The 17,722-nt window shown below is 40.6% G+C and overlaps 1 protein-coding gene across 4 annotated transcripts in view; it reads right to left on the reverse strand.

Annotated features, from left to right (window-relative positions):
* SUGCT (succinyl-CoA:glutarate-CoA transferase) overlaps nt 1–17,722 on the reverse strand; it is a 691,493-nt gene that overhangs the window by 643,953 nt on the left and 29,818 nt on the right. For all 4 annotated transcript variants that reach the window (XM_012473534.3, XM_064366749.1, XM_064366747.1 and 1 more), the window contains one exon: nt 17,276–17,396. In XM_012473534.3, the coding sequence (XP_012328957.2) occupies nt 17,276–17,396 (121 nt within the window). The remainder of the gene's footprint in view (nt 1–17,275; nt 17,397–17,722) is intronic.

Genomic DNA, 17,722 nt, shown 5'->3' on the forward strand with positions numbered 1-17,722 from the left:
AAACAGCTCAGTCTCCTGCTAAAGTTTTGGGTTTTTCTTTTTTAAATCGATAGTATCAGAAAAATAAAAATATCTGGGAATTGAAGTAGACCACATACATTTATGTACGAAGTTGTGTTATGAGAGGGTACTTGCATATTCATAATTATACCTAGCAGAGTTCTTCTAAGATGAATAATTTTGTCACTTTTAACAGGATGGAAAATCACTTTATCCATGTTTCAATCCAATACATTTTCCTTTTTTCTTTTCTTATTTTTGTTTTGTTTTGTTTTTTGAGATGGAGTCTTGCTCTGTTGCCCAAGCTGGAGTGCAGTGGCACGATCTTGGCTCAATGCAACCTCCGCCTCCCGGGTTCAAGCAATTCTCCTGCCTCATCCTCCCCAAGTAGCAGGGAGTATAGGCACATGCCACCATGCTGGGCTAATTTTTGTATTTTTAGTAGAGATGGGGTTTTGCCACGTTGACTAGGCTGGTCTCGAACTCCTGACCCCAGATGATCCACCCGCCTCAGCCTCCCACAGTGACGGGATTACAAGAGTGACCCACCGCACTAGGCCCTTCTCTTTTTAAGAGGCAAGTTCTCACTCTGCCACCCAGGTTGGAGTGCAGTGGCGCAATCAGAGCTCACTGCAGCAATCAGAGCTCATTGCAGCCTCCAACTCCTTGGCTCAACTGATCCTCCCACCTCCACCTCCCAAGTAGCTGAAACTATAGGTTTGTGTCATCATGCCTGGCTAATTTTTTTTTTTTAATTTTTTGTAGAGACGAGGTCTCACTATGTTGCCCCAGGTGGTCTCAAACTCCTGATTCTCAAGCGATCCTCCCGTCTTGACCTCCCAAAGTGCTGAAATTACAGGCATGAGTTAATGTGTCCCACTCCAAGAGTTTTTGTTAATACCACAGTTTCATAAAGAGTTCCCAAGTAGGCTGGGCACAGTGACTAGCTCATGCTTGTAATCTCAGTACTTCGGAGGGCCATGGCGGGAGGATCACTTGAGGCCAGGAGTTTGAGACTAGCTTGGGCAACATAGTGAGACCACATCTCTACAAAAAAAAAAATCAGAAAATTAGCCAGGTGTGGTGGTGCATGCGTGGTCCCAGCTACTCAGAAGGCTGAAGTGGGAGGATCACGTGAGCCTGGAAAGTCAAAGCTGTAGTGAGCTATGATCACGCCACTGCACTCCAGCTTGGATGACAAAGTGAGACTTTGTCTCAAAAAAAAAAAAAAATTCCCAAGGAAAACTGCCATAATGTTTCTTATACCCAGTAATAATTCATTATTACCTTTAAATTGATTTTTGATAGTGGGAAAATATATTTTAAAATTATATATACAGAAAAGTTTAGCCGTTTCATTTGAGTTTAAATAGTTGAAAATATCTACAACATTAGCCAAAATAGTTTTACCTTATAGAATAGTCTTTTTTTTTTTCTGAGACAGAGTCTCACTCTGATGCCCAGGCTGGAGTGCAATGATACCATGTAAGTTCACTGCAATCTCTGCCTCCCAGGTTCAAGCTATTCTCATGCCTCAGCCTCCTGAGGAGCTGGAATTACAGGCATGCACCACCACACCCAGCTAATTTTTGTATTTTTAGTAGAGATGGTGTTTCACCCTGTTGGCCAGGCTGGTCTCGAACTCCTGACCTCAAGTGATCTGCCCTCTTCGGCCTCCCAAAGTGCTGGGATTATAGGTGTTAGCCACCATGCCTGGCTTAAATAAATAGTCTATTTCCATACTTAAAAACTTTGAAGACAGCTATCTCATGTTCACTTGACTTAATGTTATTCCTTACTACCTGAAAACATATTTCTTCAGCAAAATTTGCTTTCAAAAATGTTCCAAAGAGACTCCTTCTCTCAGTTTTATCCGAGGCTTCAAATCCCCAAAAAATGTCCTAAGTGCCAGAACACCAGCACAGATAACACTAAAAGATTATGAAACCAATTTCACTGCCATTAGCTTATCTTTCATTTGAGGATATATGAAAAAAGGTGGAAAGCTAAATAAAACCTTCAGCCAAATTTCCTTGAAAAGAGCTGTCATTGTGCTAGGCATCTCACACTGTAATAAGAGAGGAACAAGCTGTTTTCCCCTTAATTTAAGCCACATGAGACAGACTTTCAAAAAAGCATCAGAGACCTTGGCACACACCGAGGGAATTTGGGAATTCTGGGAATTTGGAATTACCTAAGCACCTGTGGCATGTGCCTAAAAGAATACCAAAGGCAAGGGGTTATGGCTACATCAGCTAAAGGCAACAGAGCTAAGAGTTGGGAATAAATTGTACACCTGCCAATGATGACAAAGAGGAAGGAAGATTTTACCCCATGGGCCAAGTGCACCATGAGGAAAGCAGAAGAAGTTTGTCTGAAAAGGAATTCTACCCATGAGGTCTGCCTGTAGGACAAGTTGATCATAACAGATAAACTCTGTGTATACACAACCACAAAAAAACGGGGTCTGAAGGTGGAGAACTACAGTCTGAGGTCTCTGAGGAGACTACAAAGCTCCCCATAAAAAGAAAGCCACCTACAGAGCTTCAGGCACACAGAAGACTCCACTGCAGGTTGCAACTACACAGGTTAAGTAGTAGTCTTTTTGCACCCTTTAACTGGCTTCCCTTCCCTGGCACGGCCTGATTCTGAAGAAACCACAAATAGGAGCTATGAACAGGAAAAGATGGATAATGAAGAAACTGACTAGGCTCTTTCAAAACACATAGACATGCACAAACGTGCACGCATGTGCATACATAACACAAACACACACACATGCAACATATGTGCACCTGTAATACAAACACACACACATACTCTTCACATTCCCAAGAAAGTAGCCTGAAGTTGGGGAAAAGGAGATGTCATAAACTGGACAGGAGTCTGAGGTTTTGATATTAATTAGATTTAACTGAACATTTTAATACTTTAAACAAAATAACTGCCAGGCATGGTGACTCATGTCTATAATCCCAACTCTGTGGGAGCCAAGGCGGGAAGATCACTTGAGCCCAGGAGTTCAAAACCAGCCTGGGCAAAACCCCATCTCTATCAAAAATACAAAAATTATTCGGGTGTGTTTGCAAGCGCCTGTACTCCTAGCTTCTCGGGAGGCTGAGGGGGAGGATGATTTGAGCTGGGAGGCAGAGGTTGCAGTGAGCAGAGATTGTACCATTGCACTCCAGACTGGGCAACAGAGCCAACCCTGCCTCAAAAAAGGAAAGGAGAGGGGAGGGAAGGGGAGGGGAGGGGAGGGGGGAGGGGAGGGGAAAGAGGAAAGGAGAGGAGAGGAGGGGAGGGGAAAGGAGAGGAGAGGAAAGGAGAGGAGAGGAGAGGAAAGGAGAGGAGAGGAGAGGAAAGGACAGAGGAGAGGAAAGGAAGAGGAAAGGAGAGGGAGAGGGGAGAGGGGAGGGGAAAGGAGAGGGGAGAGGAGAGGAGAGGGAAGAGGAGAGGAGAGGGAAGAGGAGAGGAGAGGGGAGAGGGGAGAGGAGAGGGGAAAGGAGAGGAGAGGAAAGGAGAGAAGAGGAGAGGAAAGGAAAGGAAATAACTGGGTAGAAAAAAATCTATAGGATTTGCTTGGGTTTTCGTCTATGAGGAAGGAGAATAACCGGACAGTGCAGGTTTGCAGAGGTGGACTGGGAGAGAAGAAAGTGTCTGCTTGTACTCCGGTAATTCCAACTCATATAACATCTGTTATATGTGTATGGGTAAAAAGAAATATTTGAAGATAAAAGGTTATGCCATTGGGGAATAAAATGAAGGCATAGTCATTTTCTGGAATCAGTCCATGTCTACAGACAAAATATAATCTCAGTCCTTAGTTCCAAGGGCTGTGTTTTGAAACCCTACATTTATATGCTAAGTTTCTCTTCCCCTGAAGAGATGGTGTCATTATTTCTTTAAATAATGAGCTTAATACGAAATGGTAAATATGTCAAACCACACTTTCATTAAAGATCACTGGTTATAAAGTTGGACAGATGGCCACAATATCCTGAAATTCTGGTGAAAAAATATTTCCTGATATAAGAGGGTACAACAGAGACACTCATAATTTAGACCAGTAGTTTTCAATTCTTTTGACTATGAGGGTTCCTTTTAATGTCAAGAACTATCATATCCATATTGACTATTTACTCAGTCTAAAAATGATGCTTAATGCCATGTGAATGTTGCCAGATAATCTAATCTAGACTACTACTTTAGAAATTTTTTTTAAATGTCACTGTTATCCTATTTTACTCCACTCTGCCTCTCTTATTTTATTCTTCCTTCTTGTCTTCCTTTCTTCATTACCTCCTTCATTTTTCCTTCATTCCTTCTTCCTTCCTCCCTTCTTTTCCCTCTCTCTAGTCTTCATGTCTTTTCTTACTTTCAAAATGTCTATGGATTTGCAGTATGGATTTGCAGATCCTATTCTAATTATTCTATCTTTTTTAAAAGCTACGGTTATGGGGTGAATATGCCAAAAATAAGAACACACACACACACACAGACTAACTCATCCCATAAGAATCCAACTGCAGCAGTGTTTTGTTTTGTATTCCCGTTGCCATGATATAAATGTAGAATGCAGTTGCTAAATAATTTGCCTCATCTATTTGGGCTCACCATTCTCTGCTATTGATTCTGAAACACTATGAGGGCCTTTAATAATCTTTAAACTTTGGGAGGCTGAGGTAGGATCACTTGATCGTCTGATCAGGATCACTGAGGTCGGGATTTCGAGACCAGCCTGAGCAAAATGGAAAAACTCCATCTCTACTAAAAAATACAAAATTAGCTGGGTGTAGTGGTGCATGCCAGCTATTCAGGAGGCTGAGGCAGAATAGCTTGAACCCGAGAGGCAGAGTTTGTAGTGACCCAAGATCGCACCATTGCACTCCAGCCTGGGCAACAAGAGTGAAACTCCATCTCAAAAAAAAAAATCTTTAAAAAATTATCTTTATACCTACTCTGTGAAACATGAACTCAACTTCAATCTCCAATGCCTATAATAAATTCAGCCAACAGGAATTGAATTCTACCTTTTTTTAATCTGCATTCTATTGAAAAATCCTACCTCTTTTAAAGATTATGATCCTACTCCTCCACTGCTCAAACCCCTTCTAGCATGCCATGGCCCCTGCACACCTCTGTCATATCTTCTCAAGAATACTGCTCTCAGTTTTTAGTGTTCCAAACACTTTGGCTTTCTCTTAGGTCCTTAAAGGTGTCTAGATCTTTCCTACCACGGGGATTTTACACATGATATTCTCTCTGCCTGAATCATTTCTCCTCTTGCTCATTACATGGCTTGTTCCTTCTCATCCTTTAGGTCTCTTAAAAGTTACCTCCCCAAAAAAGCCTTCCCTGACCAGGCCATTTACAGTATGCAACCTCTCCTCTATTAATGTCCACTACAGTACTGTTTCATTCCTTCATAATAGTACAGTTTGCTAATACATGTCACATTTATTATATATTTTAACTTGTTTATAGCATGTCTCTGACCTAGGCTATCATCTCCTTAAAAATGCAGGGACAGATATATACTTTTTTTTTTTCTAAAAGATTTAATCCGGATCCAAGATGGCTGATGATTAGCAGCTCGGGCACGTACCTCCCAGTGAAAGCGCAAAGAACGAGAGGACGCCACACTTTCAGACGAATATTAGTTGCTCACGGACCAGGAGATTCCCAGTGGAGGAGCTCCACGGGTCGCCAGGGCGACTCTTGTGGCCGGCGTGGCGGTTTTGCTGGTGCCTTAGCACGCCAGTTCTTGGTGCAGAGTCCGGAGATTCCCGGGCAGAAAAGCACCATCAATCTTAACACCGCTGTTTTGGCCGGCTCAGTGGATTGCTCAGATTTCGGCACAGGGAATCAACAAGTTGGACGTCAGAGACCCAGTTAGAAAGTCGGTAATTATAAAGACGACAGACGGACAAATATATAATGAAGGGAAGAAACCAGCGTAAAAAGGTAGAGAATACTCAAAATCAGAATGCCTCTCCCTCTACAGCAGATTGCAATTCCTCATCAGTAACAGAACAAGGCTTAATAGATTACACGTGTGTTCCAATAACAGAAGCAGGTTTCAAAACGTGGGTGATAAGAAACTTCTGTGAATTAAAAGAACTTGTTCTAACCCAATGCAAAGAAACTAAGAACCTTGAGAAAAGGTTTGACGAAATGTTAACGAGAATGGACAATTTAGAGAAGAATATAAGTGAATTGATGGAGCTGAAAAACACAACACGAGAACTTCGCGAAGCATGCACAAGTTTAAACAGTAGAATTGATCAAGCAGAAGGAAGGATATCAGAAGTCGAGAACCAGCTCAGTGAAATGAAACGAGAAGACAAGAATGCAGAAAAAAGGATGAAAAGGAATGAGCAAAGTCTCCAGGAAATATGGGACTATGTGAAAAGACCTAATTTACGTTTGATAGGTGTACCTGAATGTGATGAAGAGAATGAATCCAAGTTGGAAAATACTCTTCAGGATATCATTCAGGAAAATTTTCCCAACCTGGCAAGGCAGGGTAATACTCAACTCCAGGTAATACAGAGAACACCACAAAGATATTCTTCAAGAAGACCAACCCCAAGGCACATAATCGCCAGATTTATTAGGGTTGAAATGAAGGAGAAAATACTAAGGGCAGCCAGAGAGAAAGGTCAGGTTACCCATAAAGGGAAACCTATCAGACTTACAGCAGATCTCTCAGCAGAAACCCTACAAGCCAGAAAAGAGTGGGGACCAATATTTAACATCCTTAAAGAAAAGAACTTTCAACCCAGAATTTCCTATCCAGCCAAACTAAGCTTTATGAGCGAAGGAAAAATTAAATCTTTTGTGAACAAACAAGTACTTAGAGAGTTCACCACCACCAGGCCTGCTTTACAAGAGCTTCTGAAAGAAGCACTATACATATAAAGGAACAACCAATATCAGCCTTTCCAAAAATATATCAAAAAGCAAAGAACTTTAACACAATAAAAAATTTACATCAACTAATGGGCAAAACAGCCAGCTAGCATCAAACGCCAGTATTAAACTTATATATATTTTAATTGGATAAAAAGCCAAAACCCATCGGTATGCTGCATCCGGGCCCATCTTACATGCAACAATACACAAAGACTCAGAGAGAAGGAGGAAGATTTACCAACCAAACAGAGAGTAAAAATAAACTAATAAACAAAAAGCAGGAGATGCAATTCTCGCCTCTGATAAAGTAGACTTTAAAGCAACAAAGATCAAAAGAGGCGAGGAATGACATTACATAATGGCAAAAGGATCTATGCAACAAGAGCTAACGATTCTATAGATCAACGAGATAGAAAATTAACAAGGATATTCAGAACTTGAACTCAGACCCGGAACAAGTAAACTTAATAAACATTTATAGAACTCTCCACTTCAAATACACAAAACATACATTACCACCTCACACCTATTCCAAAGGTGACTATATAATTGGAAGTAAATCACTCCTCAGTAATCGCATAGCATTTCATAGGTTTAAATTAAATATTGGTTGGCTGTTTGTTTGTTATCTTCTTCCCTTATTCCTTCCTGACTACATCATTAAGTATAATTATCAGTATAAAAGAGGTTTTCAATACCCATTACTAAATCGCATTCTATCCTGGGCAAGAAAGCAATACTCCCATTCTCTCTCCCTCTTTCTTTTCCTTCTCCCTCCTCCCTATTCTCTCTCTCTCTTTCTCTTCCTTTTTCCTCCTTCCTATTCTCTCTCTCTCTTTCTCTTTAAAAAAAGAAAAAAAAAAAAAAATGCAGGGACAATGTCTACATTGTTTGCCCCAAACACTCAACATAGCCAGGAATATACAGAAGCTCAAGAAATAGTTGTTTGGGGGTAGGGAAGGGAGGAAAGGAAGGCAATAAGTAGGGGAGCTATTGGACATTTCTGAATATTTCATTCTTACTTAAATCATAAAATACAGACGACAAATACTCATGTACCAGCCAGTCAGCTTATTTTGTGAGTATAATTGAAATTCTGTGTGTCTCTCTTCCCTGTCCCATATCTTCCCTTCCCCTCACCAGGGTTAATAATTCTCTTGGATATTGTACTATTCATTACCTTGTATGTCTTCATATTTTTACCATATATATTTTGTATGATTTTAACTCTGTATAATGCTATATTAATGGAGATTAAGGAAATGCCCCTGAGGAATTCACAAAAAATCAAAAAGGCACTTTTCAAACTCTCTTTCAAAAAAAAAAAGGGAAACATAATTAAATGACATATACAGTGTTCCCACTAAAAACTTAGTCTAGTCAACAGTATAATGAAATGTTTATCCTTCCAGAAAAAAAAAGTAACGAAGTTAACAAGAAGAGAAAAAGTAACATTTTAAAATGCAGTAGAGAGGATTCCTACTGCTAAATTGTTATAATTAATAACATGCTCAGAAGATATAAGGGAAAAAAGGTACAACTTAAAATTAAATTGTTAGGGGAAATACCATTGTACTTCTAAAAGTAAGGAGAAATATAGAGTGGTCACTTTACAAACATAAATACGTCCTTCAGAGAATCTCCCTACCCAGGAGTACACAGGAAACATTACATTTTTCACAAAAAGAATTCCTAGTGAATAATAGCTGTTTAAACACTGCCCCCTAATGTGCATACTCAGCTCCCTCTGAAATGATAAGAGGACCGTGCTAATAAAAATAATCAGGTCCTTCCTCCCTTGTGATCACTAGCATTTTTGTCCTGCAGACCAAATTTCATAGACTGAGGCAATTTCAACCACACAACTGACAGAATGCATTAAAGTAATCTCCCAGCCATTCTAAGATTACTCTCATCAGCAATAAGGCCAACATGTGAGTGAGAACAAACTCTCTGGGCTTGGACAGCACTGACAAGACAGCAATACCACTGGGAAACATCAGGAAAGTCTAGGATCCCAATCATAACATGTGCAACTTTAGACTGATGTAATCAGTCTTATTAAAAACATTTTTAAAAAACAATGATTACCAAGAAAATCTCCACCACAGTACTGTTTCATTCTTTCATAATAGTACAGTTTGCTAATACATGTCATATTTATTGTATGTTTTAACTTGTTTACAGAATATCTCTGACCAGCTAAATAATTTGCCTCAGCCATTTGGGCTCACCATTCTCTGCTATTGACTCTGAAACACTGTAAGCGCCTTTATTAATCTTTAAAAATGTATCTTTTTTTTTGAAATGGAGTCTCGCTCTGTCACCCAGGCTGGAATGCAATAGCATGATTTCGGCTCACTGCAGCCTCCGCCTCCCAGGTTCATGCGATTCTCCTGTCTTAGCCTCCCAAGTAACTGAGATTATAGGCACCTGCCACCACACCCAGCTAATTTTTGTATTTATAGTAGAGATGGGGTTTTATCATGTTGGCCGGACTGGTCTCAAACTCCTGACCTCAGATGTTCCACCTGCCTCAGCCTCCCAAAGTGTTGGGATTACAGGCGTGAGCCACCATGCCTGGCCAAGAAAATCAAACTTCTAAAAGAAGAGATGAACCTTGCTTTGTATGCACACAAACTCACGACTCATGAATGACTTCGGCTTTCAGAAGAATCTGTTGAAATCTAGACTCCCAGACTAATAAATTTGTTCATGACATCCACCATTGCAAATAAGATTAACAGTAAGTGAAAGAAAATGGCATAAATATATTATTCTCAAGTAACACTGATCAGTGTCTCCTAGTTACAAAATCTGTATCATTACTTATTGATATGTCTAAGTATGGAAAGCGCAGAGGCACTTACTACTGAGTCAAGAAGTCTGAGTTTTAAACCCATCTGCTATCAAATAGCTGTGTGACCTTAGGTCTGGATCTGTTTCATTATCAGGAAATAAAGGAGAACAGAGTATATAGATGTTATTCTAATAATTGTCAGGAGGTGAGAATGAGGAGATTATAGAATAATGAGAAGTAAGTTTTCAGACTACACATGCCTCTGCCTATCACCCTCTTATTCTTCCATTCTACCACTGAAAAGCACATAAGAGACCCATTCTTCCTTATCTGAGAACTGCTGAATTATATAATCTATCTCCAATGCCATTTGCCAAACTAAAATGTCAATATAGAATTGGAGAACTATAAGAAAACTTAGAGACTCTCCAATCATTAAGTCAAGGTCCAAAAGAGCTTTTGACCCTAACTAGTTAGTTTTAAATGTGAATCATTGGGAAGTGTGGGGTTTCCCAAGTGGACTAGCATTTTATTTGACTTGATGATGTGATAAAATGCATTTTTTCTTTTTTTGAGATGGAATTTTGCTCGTTGCCCAGGCTGGAATACAATGGCGAGATCTCAGCTCACCACAACCTCCGCCTCCTTGGTTGAAGCAATTCTCCTGCCTCAGCCTCCCGAGTAGCTGGGATTACAGGCATGTGCTACCACACCCAGCTAATTTTGTATTTTAAGTAGAGGTGGCATTTCTCCATGTTGGTCAGGCTGGTCTCCAACTCCCAACCTCAGGTGATTTGCCCATTTCGGCCTCCCAAAGTGCTGGGATTACAGGCCTGAGCCACCGCACCCAGACGAATTGTATTATTATTCTCAATTTTCATCCTGCTCAAAACCCACGCCCTGTGCCATGAGACTTTGTAGTTCCTCCCTCTAAAATAAAATATATTTTACCACCCATTGGTATTGGACTTGGCCATGTGACTTGCTTTGACAAATATTCCATTTGTTAGCAGACACAATAGGAGCAGAAGTTTTAAACACATTGGTGGGAATGGGCTTGTTCTCTTGCACTCCACCTTTCCCTATGAGGGGAAATGCATTTGGTGGCCACTGGTCCAAGGAGGATAACAGACACTCAGAGCATACCAGGCCCCCAACCCACAACTTGGAGCCAAACCTAACCAGTCTGTATCAACTGAATCCCAGCCAACCACAGACGTGGGAAACAGAAATAAATGCTTATGTCATATAACATTTTGCATTTTTTGGTTATGCAGCATTTTTATGGTAATATAATTAAGAAGATAATTTACCTATATTAACATTTTAAACCTCAATATTTCCATTAGATTACAAGAGTCTAATGGAAAAAAACTCTCCCTCTCTCAGCCACACATATAAATATTGTTGTTTAGACAGAAAAATGAAAATATGATTATGGATCTATAAAATAACACATTGTAAAAAGTGAGATCTAGTGGCCAAGAATCATCTACCATGTACAGAATCTGACATTCAGTACAGAAGTTAATCATCAGGGCCAGGCACAGTGGCTCACACCTGTAATCCCAACACTTTGGGAGGCCAAGGTGGGTGGACCACTTGAGGTCAGGAGTTCAAGACCAGCCTGGCCAACATGGTGTAAACCCTGTCTCAACTAACAATACAAAAATTACCTGGCCATGGTGATGCATGCCTGTAATCCCAGCTACTGGGGTAGCTGAGGCAAGAGAATCACCTGAACCCAGGAGGTGGGGATTGCAGTGAGCCGAGATTGCACCACTGCACTGCCACCTGAGGAACAGAGTGAGACCCTGCCTCAAATAAAAAAAAAAAAATCACTATGGCTCTTCTTCCCATCTAAAATGACAACCACCCTAACATTGCAGCTTAATTTATATCTTTAATTTTTCTTTCAAGACAGAGTCTCACTCTGTTGCCCAGACTGGAGGGCAGTGATGCGATCTCAGCCCACTACAACCTCCACCTCCCAGGCTGAAGCAATTCTCCTGTCTCAACCTCCTGAGTATCTGGGACTACTAGGCACATGCCACCATGTCAGGCTAATTTTTGTATTTTTAATAGAGATGGAGTTTCATCATACTTGTAAGGCTGGTCTCAAACTCCTGACCTCAGGTAATCCACCTGCTTCAGCATCACAAAGTGTTGGGATTACAGGTGTGAGCCACCGCACCCAGCCTGCAGCTTACTTTATATGAAGACACTAAAACTGCCATTGCAAAATTGTAACTGACATGGTGAAAGAGATCTGACCCAACCAAATCTATCTTGCATCTTGCTTCTAACCTCCAAGCTGTCCTTGTTCATTCCTGGGCATAGGCTGAACTAACTTTGAGAGGAACTTGGTTTATGGTTTACAGTTTAAAAGAAAGATGGTAACAGTATTTTAGTTATTTTTTATGAATATTTCTTAACACAACATATATAGGTCAGGCATGGTGGCTCACAATTGTAATGCCAGAACTTTGAGAGGCTGAGGCAGGAGGATCACTTGAGCCCAGGAGTTCTAGACCAGACTAAGCAATGCGGCAAGATCCCATCTCTACAAAAAAAAAAAAAGTTTTTAATTAAAAAATTAGCTAGACATGGGGGTGCACACCTCTAGTCCCAGCTACTCGGAAGGCAGAGGCAAGATGACTGCTTGAGTCCACAAGTTAGAAGCTGCAGTGAGCTGTGATCATGCCACTGTACTCCAGCCTGGGTGACAAAATGAGACTTTGTCTCAAAGGAAAAAAACAATATTTTGAAGCTTTTTATGGTAAAAAAAAAAATTAGATATCTATTTTAAGATAAACTTACTGAACAATAGGAGTAAAACTTTTGCTTAGTTCCTTTTTAAAATCTCTTTAAATGCATTAGTTCCTTTTCCTAGCTTGGGAAAAGACAAGGTACAGTGACCTATGACAATAATTGAATATTTGCTTCATGGTACAGGCCCTTTTGGTATCTTAAAGCAATGATCTTATATAGCACCATGGATAAGCTGCAAAAGAAATCACAGATAAGGTGAACTATGTACTAACCTGCGGCTATGCTCTGAAAGTTTCTTTGGAAATGTAAGCATACTATTTACTGCTTATCCCTATCTCTGAAAAAAAGAATGCAGAAAAAATTGCAACTTTCAAACCCTTTAGTCAAGTTCTGATTACTCATTCATTGATTCAAAAACTGCTGTTGACCAGCCTGGCCAACATGGAGAAACCTCATCTCTACTAAAAATACAAAAATTAGCTGGGAATTGTGGCGGGCACCTACTACTCGGGAGACTAGCTACTCGGGAGACTAAGGCAGAAGAATCGCTTGAACCTGGGGGGCGGAGGTTGCAGTGAGCTGAGATTGCACCACTGCACTCAAGCCTGAGTGACAGAATGACATTCTGTCTCAAAAAAAAAAACAACAAAAAAAAACAACCTGCAGTTGAGCCCCTATCATGTGCTCTGCATTACAGGTAGAACTGGGAATAGAATAACAGCCTTCATGAGCCTGGGGGAAATTGGAAAATAAAAAGGAAGCGGAAAAAAAAACAAGATAGAGGTTGAGCGCAGTGGCTCACGCCTGTAATCCCAGCACTTTGGGAGGCCAAGGCAGCTATATCACTTGAGGTCAAGAGTTAGAGACCAGCCTGGCCAACATCGTGAAACCCCATCTCTACTGAAAATACAAAAATTAGTTGGGCGAGGTGGTGCACGTGTGTAATCCCAGCTACTTGGGAGGCTGAGGCACAAGAATCGCTTGAACAAAGGAGGCGGAGGTTCCAGTGAGCCGAGATTATGCCACTGCACTCCAGCCTGGGCTACAGAGTGAGAGTCTACCTCAAAAAATAAAAATAAAAGTAAAATAAATAATGAGATGGAGAATACCCAACTGAATCTTCAGGAATCAAATGCGCAGAAGTAACAACATACAGGCTGAGATCTAAAGGATAAAAACACCATAACCAGGTGTGGTGACAGAACAGTATTCCAAGCAATGGGAACATCATAGGCAAAGGCTCTGAAGTGAAAGAGAATATAGTGAGTTTAAGAAATGCAAGTAATTGCAGGGCTGGGTGCGGGTGGCTCATGCCTGTAATCCCAGCACTTTGGGAGGCCAAGGCGGGCAGACCACAAGGTCAGGAGTTCTAGAGCAGCCTGAACAACATGGTGAAACCCCATCTCTACTAAAAATACTAAAGTTAGCCGGGCGTGGTAGCATGTGCCTGTAATCCCAGCTACTCGGGAGGCTGAGTCAGGAGAATTGCTTGAACCCAGGAGGCAGAGGTTGCAGTGAGCTGAGATCATGCCACTGCACTCTAGACTGAGCAACAGAGCAAGACTCCGTCTTTTAAAAAACAAAAGTAATTCCAACCTACATATGCTGTATGCCTTTCTGCTTAAACTATCTATGTTTTTAAGTTTAAATTGCCTATGAAAATAAACACTTCTGGCCAGGCATGGTGGCTCACACCTGTAATCCCAACACTTTTAGAAGCCGAGGCAGGCCAATCACATGAGGCCAGGAGTTCGAGACCAGCCTAGCCAACATGGCAAAACCCCGTCTCTACAAGAAACTAAAGAATTAGCCAGGTGTGGGTGGTTAGTGCACTTGGTGTTGTCTTGCCTAAAACCCTCTTTGTCAGTAGCTATGTGGTTCACTCCCTTACCTCATGCAGGTCTCCACTCAAATGTCACCATATGGGTAGAGCATTCCTTCACCTACCAGTATAAAATAGCTTATCCTCATCCCACTCTCTTGCCCACTATCAGACTCCATTACGGAAAACAAAACAAAAGTGCTTATTTGTTTACTAGCTATCACTCTAACCTAGAGCATAAATGTTCTAGAGAACACAGATGGGTTTTTGTCACTCCTGTATTCCAGACCATGAGACTATTGCCTGAAAGATCATGGGTTTGCAGTAAATATTTGGTGGATAAATGAGTAAAAACTTAAAATATTATGAATTTTTCTGATGTAAACTATTAACGTAACATGTTATGAGTCACTTTTCTATATTGCATCCCTAATTAAGAGTTAAGTATTTATATATAAAACTAAGTAATACTATGACTTTTTCCCTATAGCCTAAACATACACATACATGCAAGTGGTTCGCTGGCAATTGAAGATTTTATGCCACTCTTTTCCATCCCTTGGCTTAGTGCCTCTGAATATATTGAAGAGATACCTTGAGCTCCTGTGTTATTATCTTGTTTTTTGTATATATTTTATTGCATTTTAGGTTTTGGGGTACATGTGAAGAACATGCAAGATTGTTGCATAGGTACATACATGGCAATGTGGTTTGCTGCCTTCCTTCCCATCACCTATATCTGGCATTTCTCCCCATGTTATCCCTCCCCAACTCCCCACCCCCCACTTTACCTCCCCTACTTCACCCCTACAGACCCCAGTGTGTGATGCCCCCCTCCCTGTGTCTATGTGTTCTCATTGTCCAACACTCGCCTATGAGTGAGAACATGCAGTGTTTGATTTTCAGTTCTTGTGTCAGTTTGCTGAAAATGATGGTTTCCTGGTTCATCCGTGTCCCTACAAAGGACATGAACTCATCGTTTTTTTATGGCTGCACAGTATTCCATAGTGTATATGTGCCACATTTTCCCTGTCCAGTCTATCATCGATGGGCATTTGGGTTGGTTCCAAGTCTTTGCTATTGTAAACAGTGCTGCAATAAACATTCGTGTGCATGTGTCCTTATAATAGAACGATTTATAATCATTTAGATATATACCCAGTAATGGGATTGCTGGGTCAAATGGAATTTCTATTTCTAGGTCCTTGAGGAATCGCCACACTGTCTTCCACAATGGTGGAACTAATTTACACTCCCACCGACAGTGTAAAAGTGTTCCTATTTCTCCACATCCTCTCCAGCATCTGTTGTCTCCAGATTTTTTAATGATTGCCATTCTAACTGGCGTGAGATGGTATCTCAAGGTAGTTTTGATTTGCATTTCTCTAATGACCAGTGATGATGAGCATTTTTTCATGTTTGTTGGCTTCGTATATGTCTTCTTTTGAAAAGTGTCTGTTCATATCCTTCGCCCACTTTTGAATGGGTTTGTTTGTTTTTTTCTTGTAAATCTGTTTTAGTTCTTTGTGGATTCTGGATATAAGTCCTTTGTCAGATGGGTAGATGGCAAAAATTTTTTCCCATTCTGTTGGTTGCAGGTTCATTCTAATGATTGTTTCTTTTGCTATGCCAAAGCTCTGAGTTTAATTAGATAGCATTTGTCCATTTTGGCTTTTGTTGCCAATGCTTTTGGTGTTTTAGTCATGAAGTCATTGCCTATGCCTATGTCCTGAATGGTTTTGCCTAGGTTTTCTTCTAGGGTTTTTATGGTGTTAGGTCTTATGTTTAAGTCTTTAATCCATCTGAAGTTAATTTTAGTGTAAGGTGTCAGGAAGGTGACCAGTTTCTGCTTTCTGCACATGGCTAGCCAGTTTTCCTAACACCATTTATTAAACATGGAATCCTTTCCCCATTGCTTGTTTTTGTCAGGTTTGTCAAAGATCAGATGGTTGTAGATGTGTGGCATTGCCTCCGAGGCCACTGTTCTGTTCCATTGGTCTATATCTCTGTTTTGGTACCAGTACCATGCTGTTTTGATTACTGTAGCCTTGTCGTATAGTTTGAAGTCAGGTAGTGTGATGCCTCCAGCTTTGTTCTTTTTGCTTAGAATTGACTTGGCTATGCGGGCTGTCTTTTGGTTCCATATGAAGTTTAAGGTATTTTTTTCCAGTTCTGTGAAAAAGGTCATTGGTAGCTTGATGGGGATAGCGTTGAATCTGTAAATTACTTTGGGCAGTATGGCCATTTTCACGATATTGATTCTTTCTAACCATGAGCATGGAATGTTTCTCCATCTGTTTGTGTCCTCTCTTATTTCGTTGAGAAGTGGAAAGCCAATTAACATTTCAACTGTAGGCCGGGAGAGATGGCTCACACCTGTAATCCCAGCAGTTTGGAAGGCCGAGGTGGGTGGATCACCTGAGGTCAGGATTTAGAGACCAGCCTGGCCAACATGGTGAAAACCTGTCTCCACTAAAAATACAAAAATTAGCCAGGCGTGGTGGTGGGCACCTGTTATCCCAGCTACTCAGGAGGCTGAGGCAGAAGAATTCTTTGAACTTAGGAGGCGGAGGTTACAGTGAGCCAAGATCGCGCCACTGCACTCCAGCCTGGACAATGGAGTGAGACTCTGTCTCAAAAAAAAAAAAAGTTTTTTGAACTGTAAATTCACCTTTGCAAAAGTTAATAACAGCACTTTGTAAACATTTGTAAAACATCAACATAAAAATTAGCAAAACTATAGGCAGAAAATTCAAAGAAGTAATACGAATAGTCAATAAATTTATGAAAATGTTCATTTAGGTTAATGTTCCTTAATGTTCAGCAGCCTAAACACCCTGCGAGAAAGGAAACCAGAATAACTTCAAAAAAAAAAAAAACAAAGACAGCAAGAGGTTCCTTACAGCAATAAGAAAACACAGAAACTGCAAAACCTTTTAACTGACAAGGGTGTGGGGTTGAAATACCTGTGATGGAACAATAGATGATGTGAGGAGCAATCTTGTCTATATCTTCATATCCCAGGCCCATTGCAGACAGTTTACCAGGGAGATAGTTTTCCACAAACACATCACAAACAGCTGCAAGCTGAAGGAAGAGGTGAACATGAGTCAGACTTCCACTGAACAAATCCCACATGATGGAATTTTAACTTCTACACAATTGATTCTCCCTTTGTAATAGCCCAGAAAAATCGAAGGACAGATGAAGTAAATTAGATAAACATAGAAGCTCTGGTCAACTACTTAAAGTATTACTGTCAGTAAAATAATGGTTATTAAACTTTCTGTAAGTACATGGCATTCAATGGATTCTGCCTCCTTTAAATGTAATAATTATCCAGACTAGACTACATGGTCTGTCCAAATAGATTCTCAAAACATTAGGTAGAAAAATTAGAATGTAAGTACATT

The sequence above is a fragment of the Aotus nancymaae genome, unplaced genomic scaffold, assembly GCF_030222135.1.
Source record: "Aotus nancymaae isolate 86718 unplaced genomic scaffold, 86718_ANA_hifiasm-v0.15.2.pri h1tg000065l, whole genome shotgun sequence".
NCBI lineage: Eukaryota > Metazoa > Chordata > Mammalia > Primates > Aotidae > Aotus > Aotus nancymaae.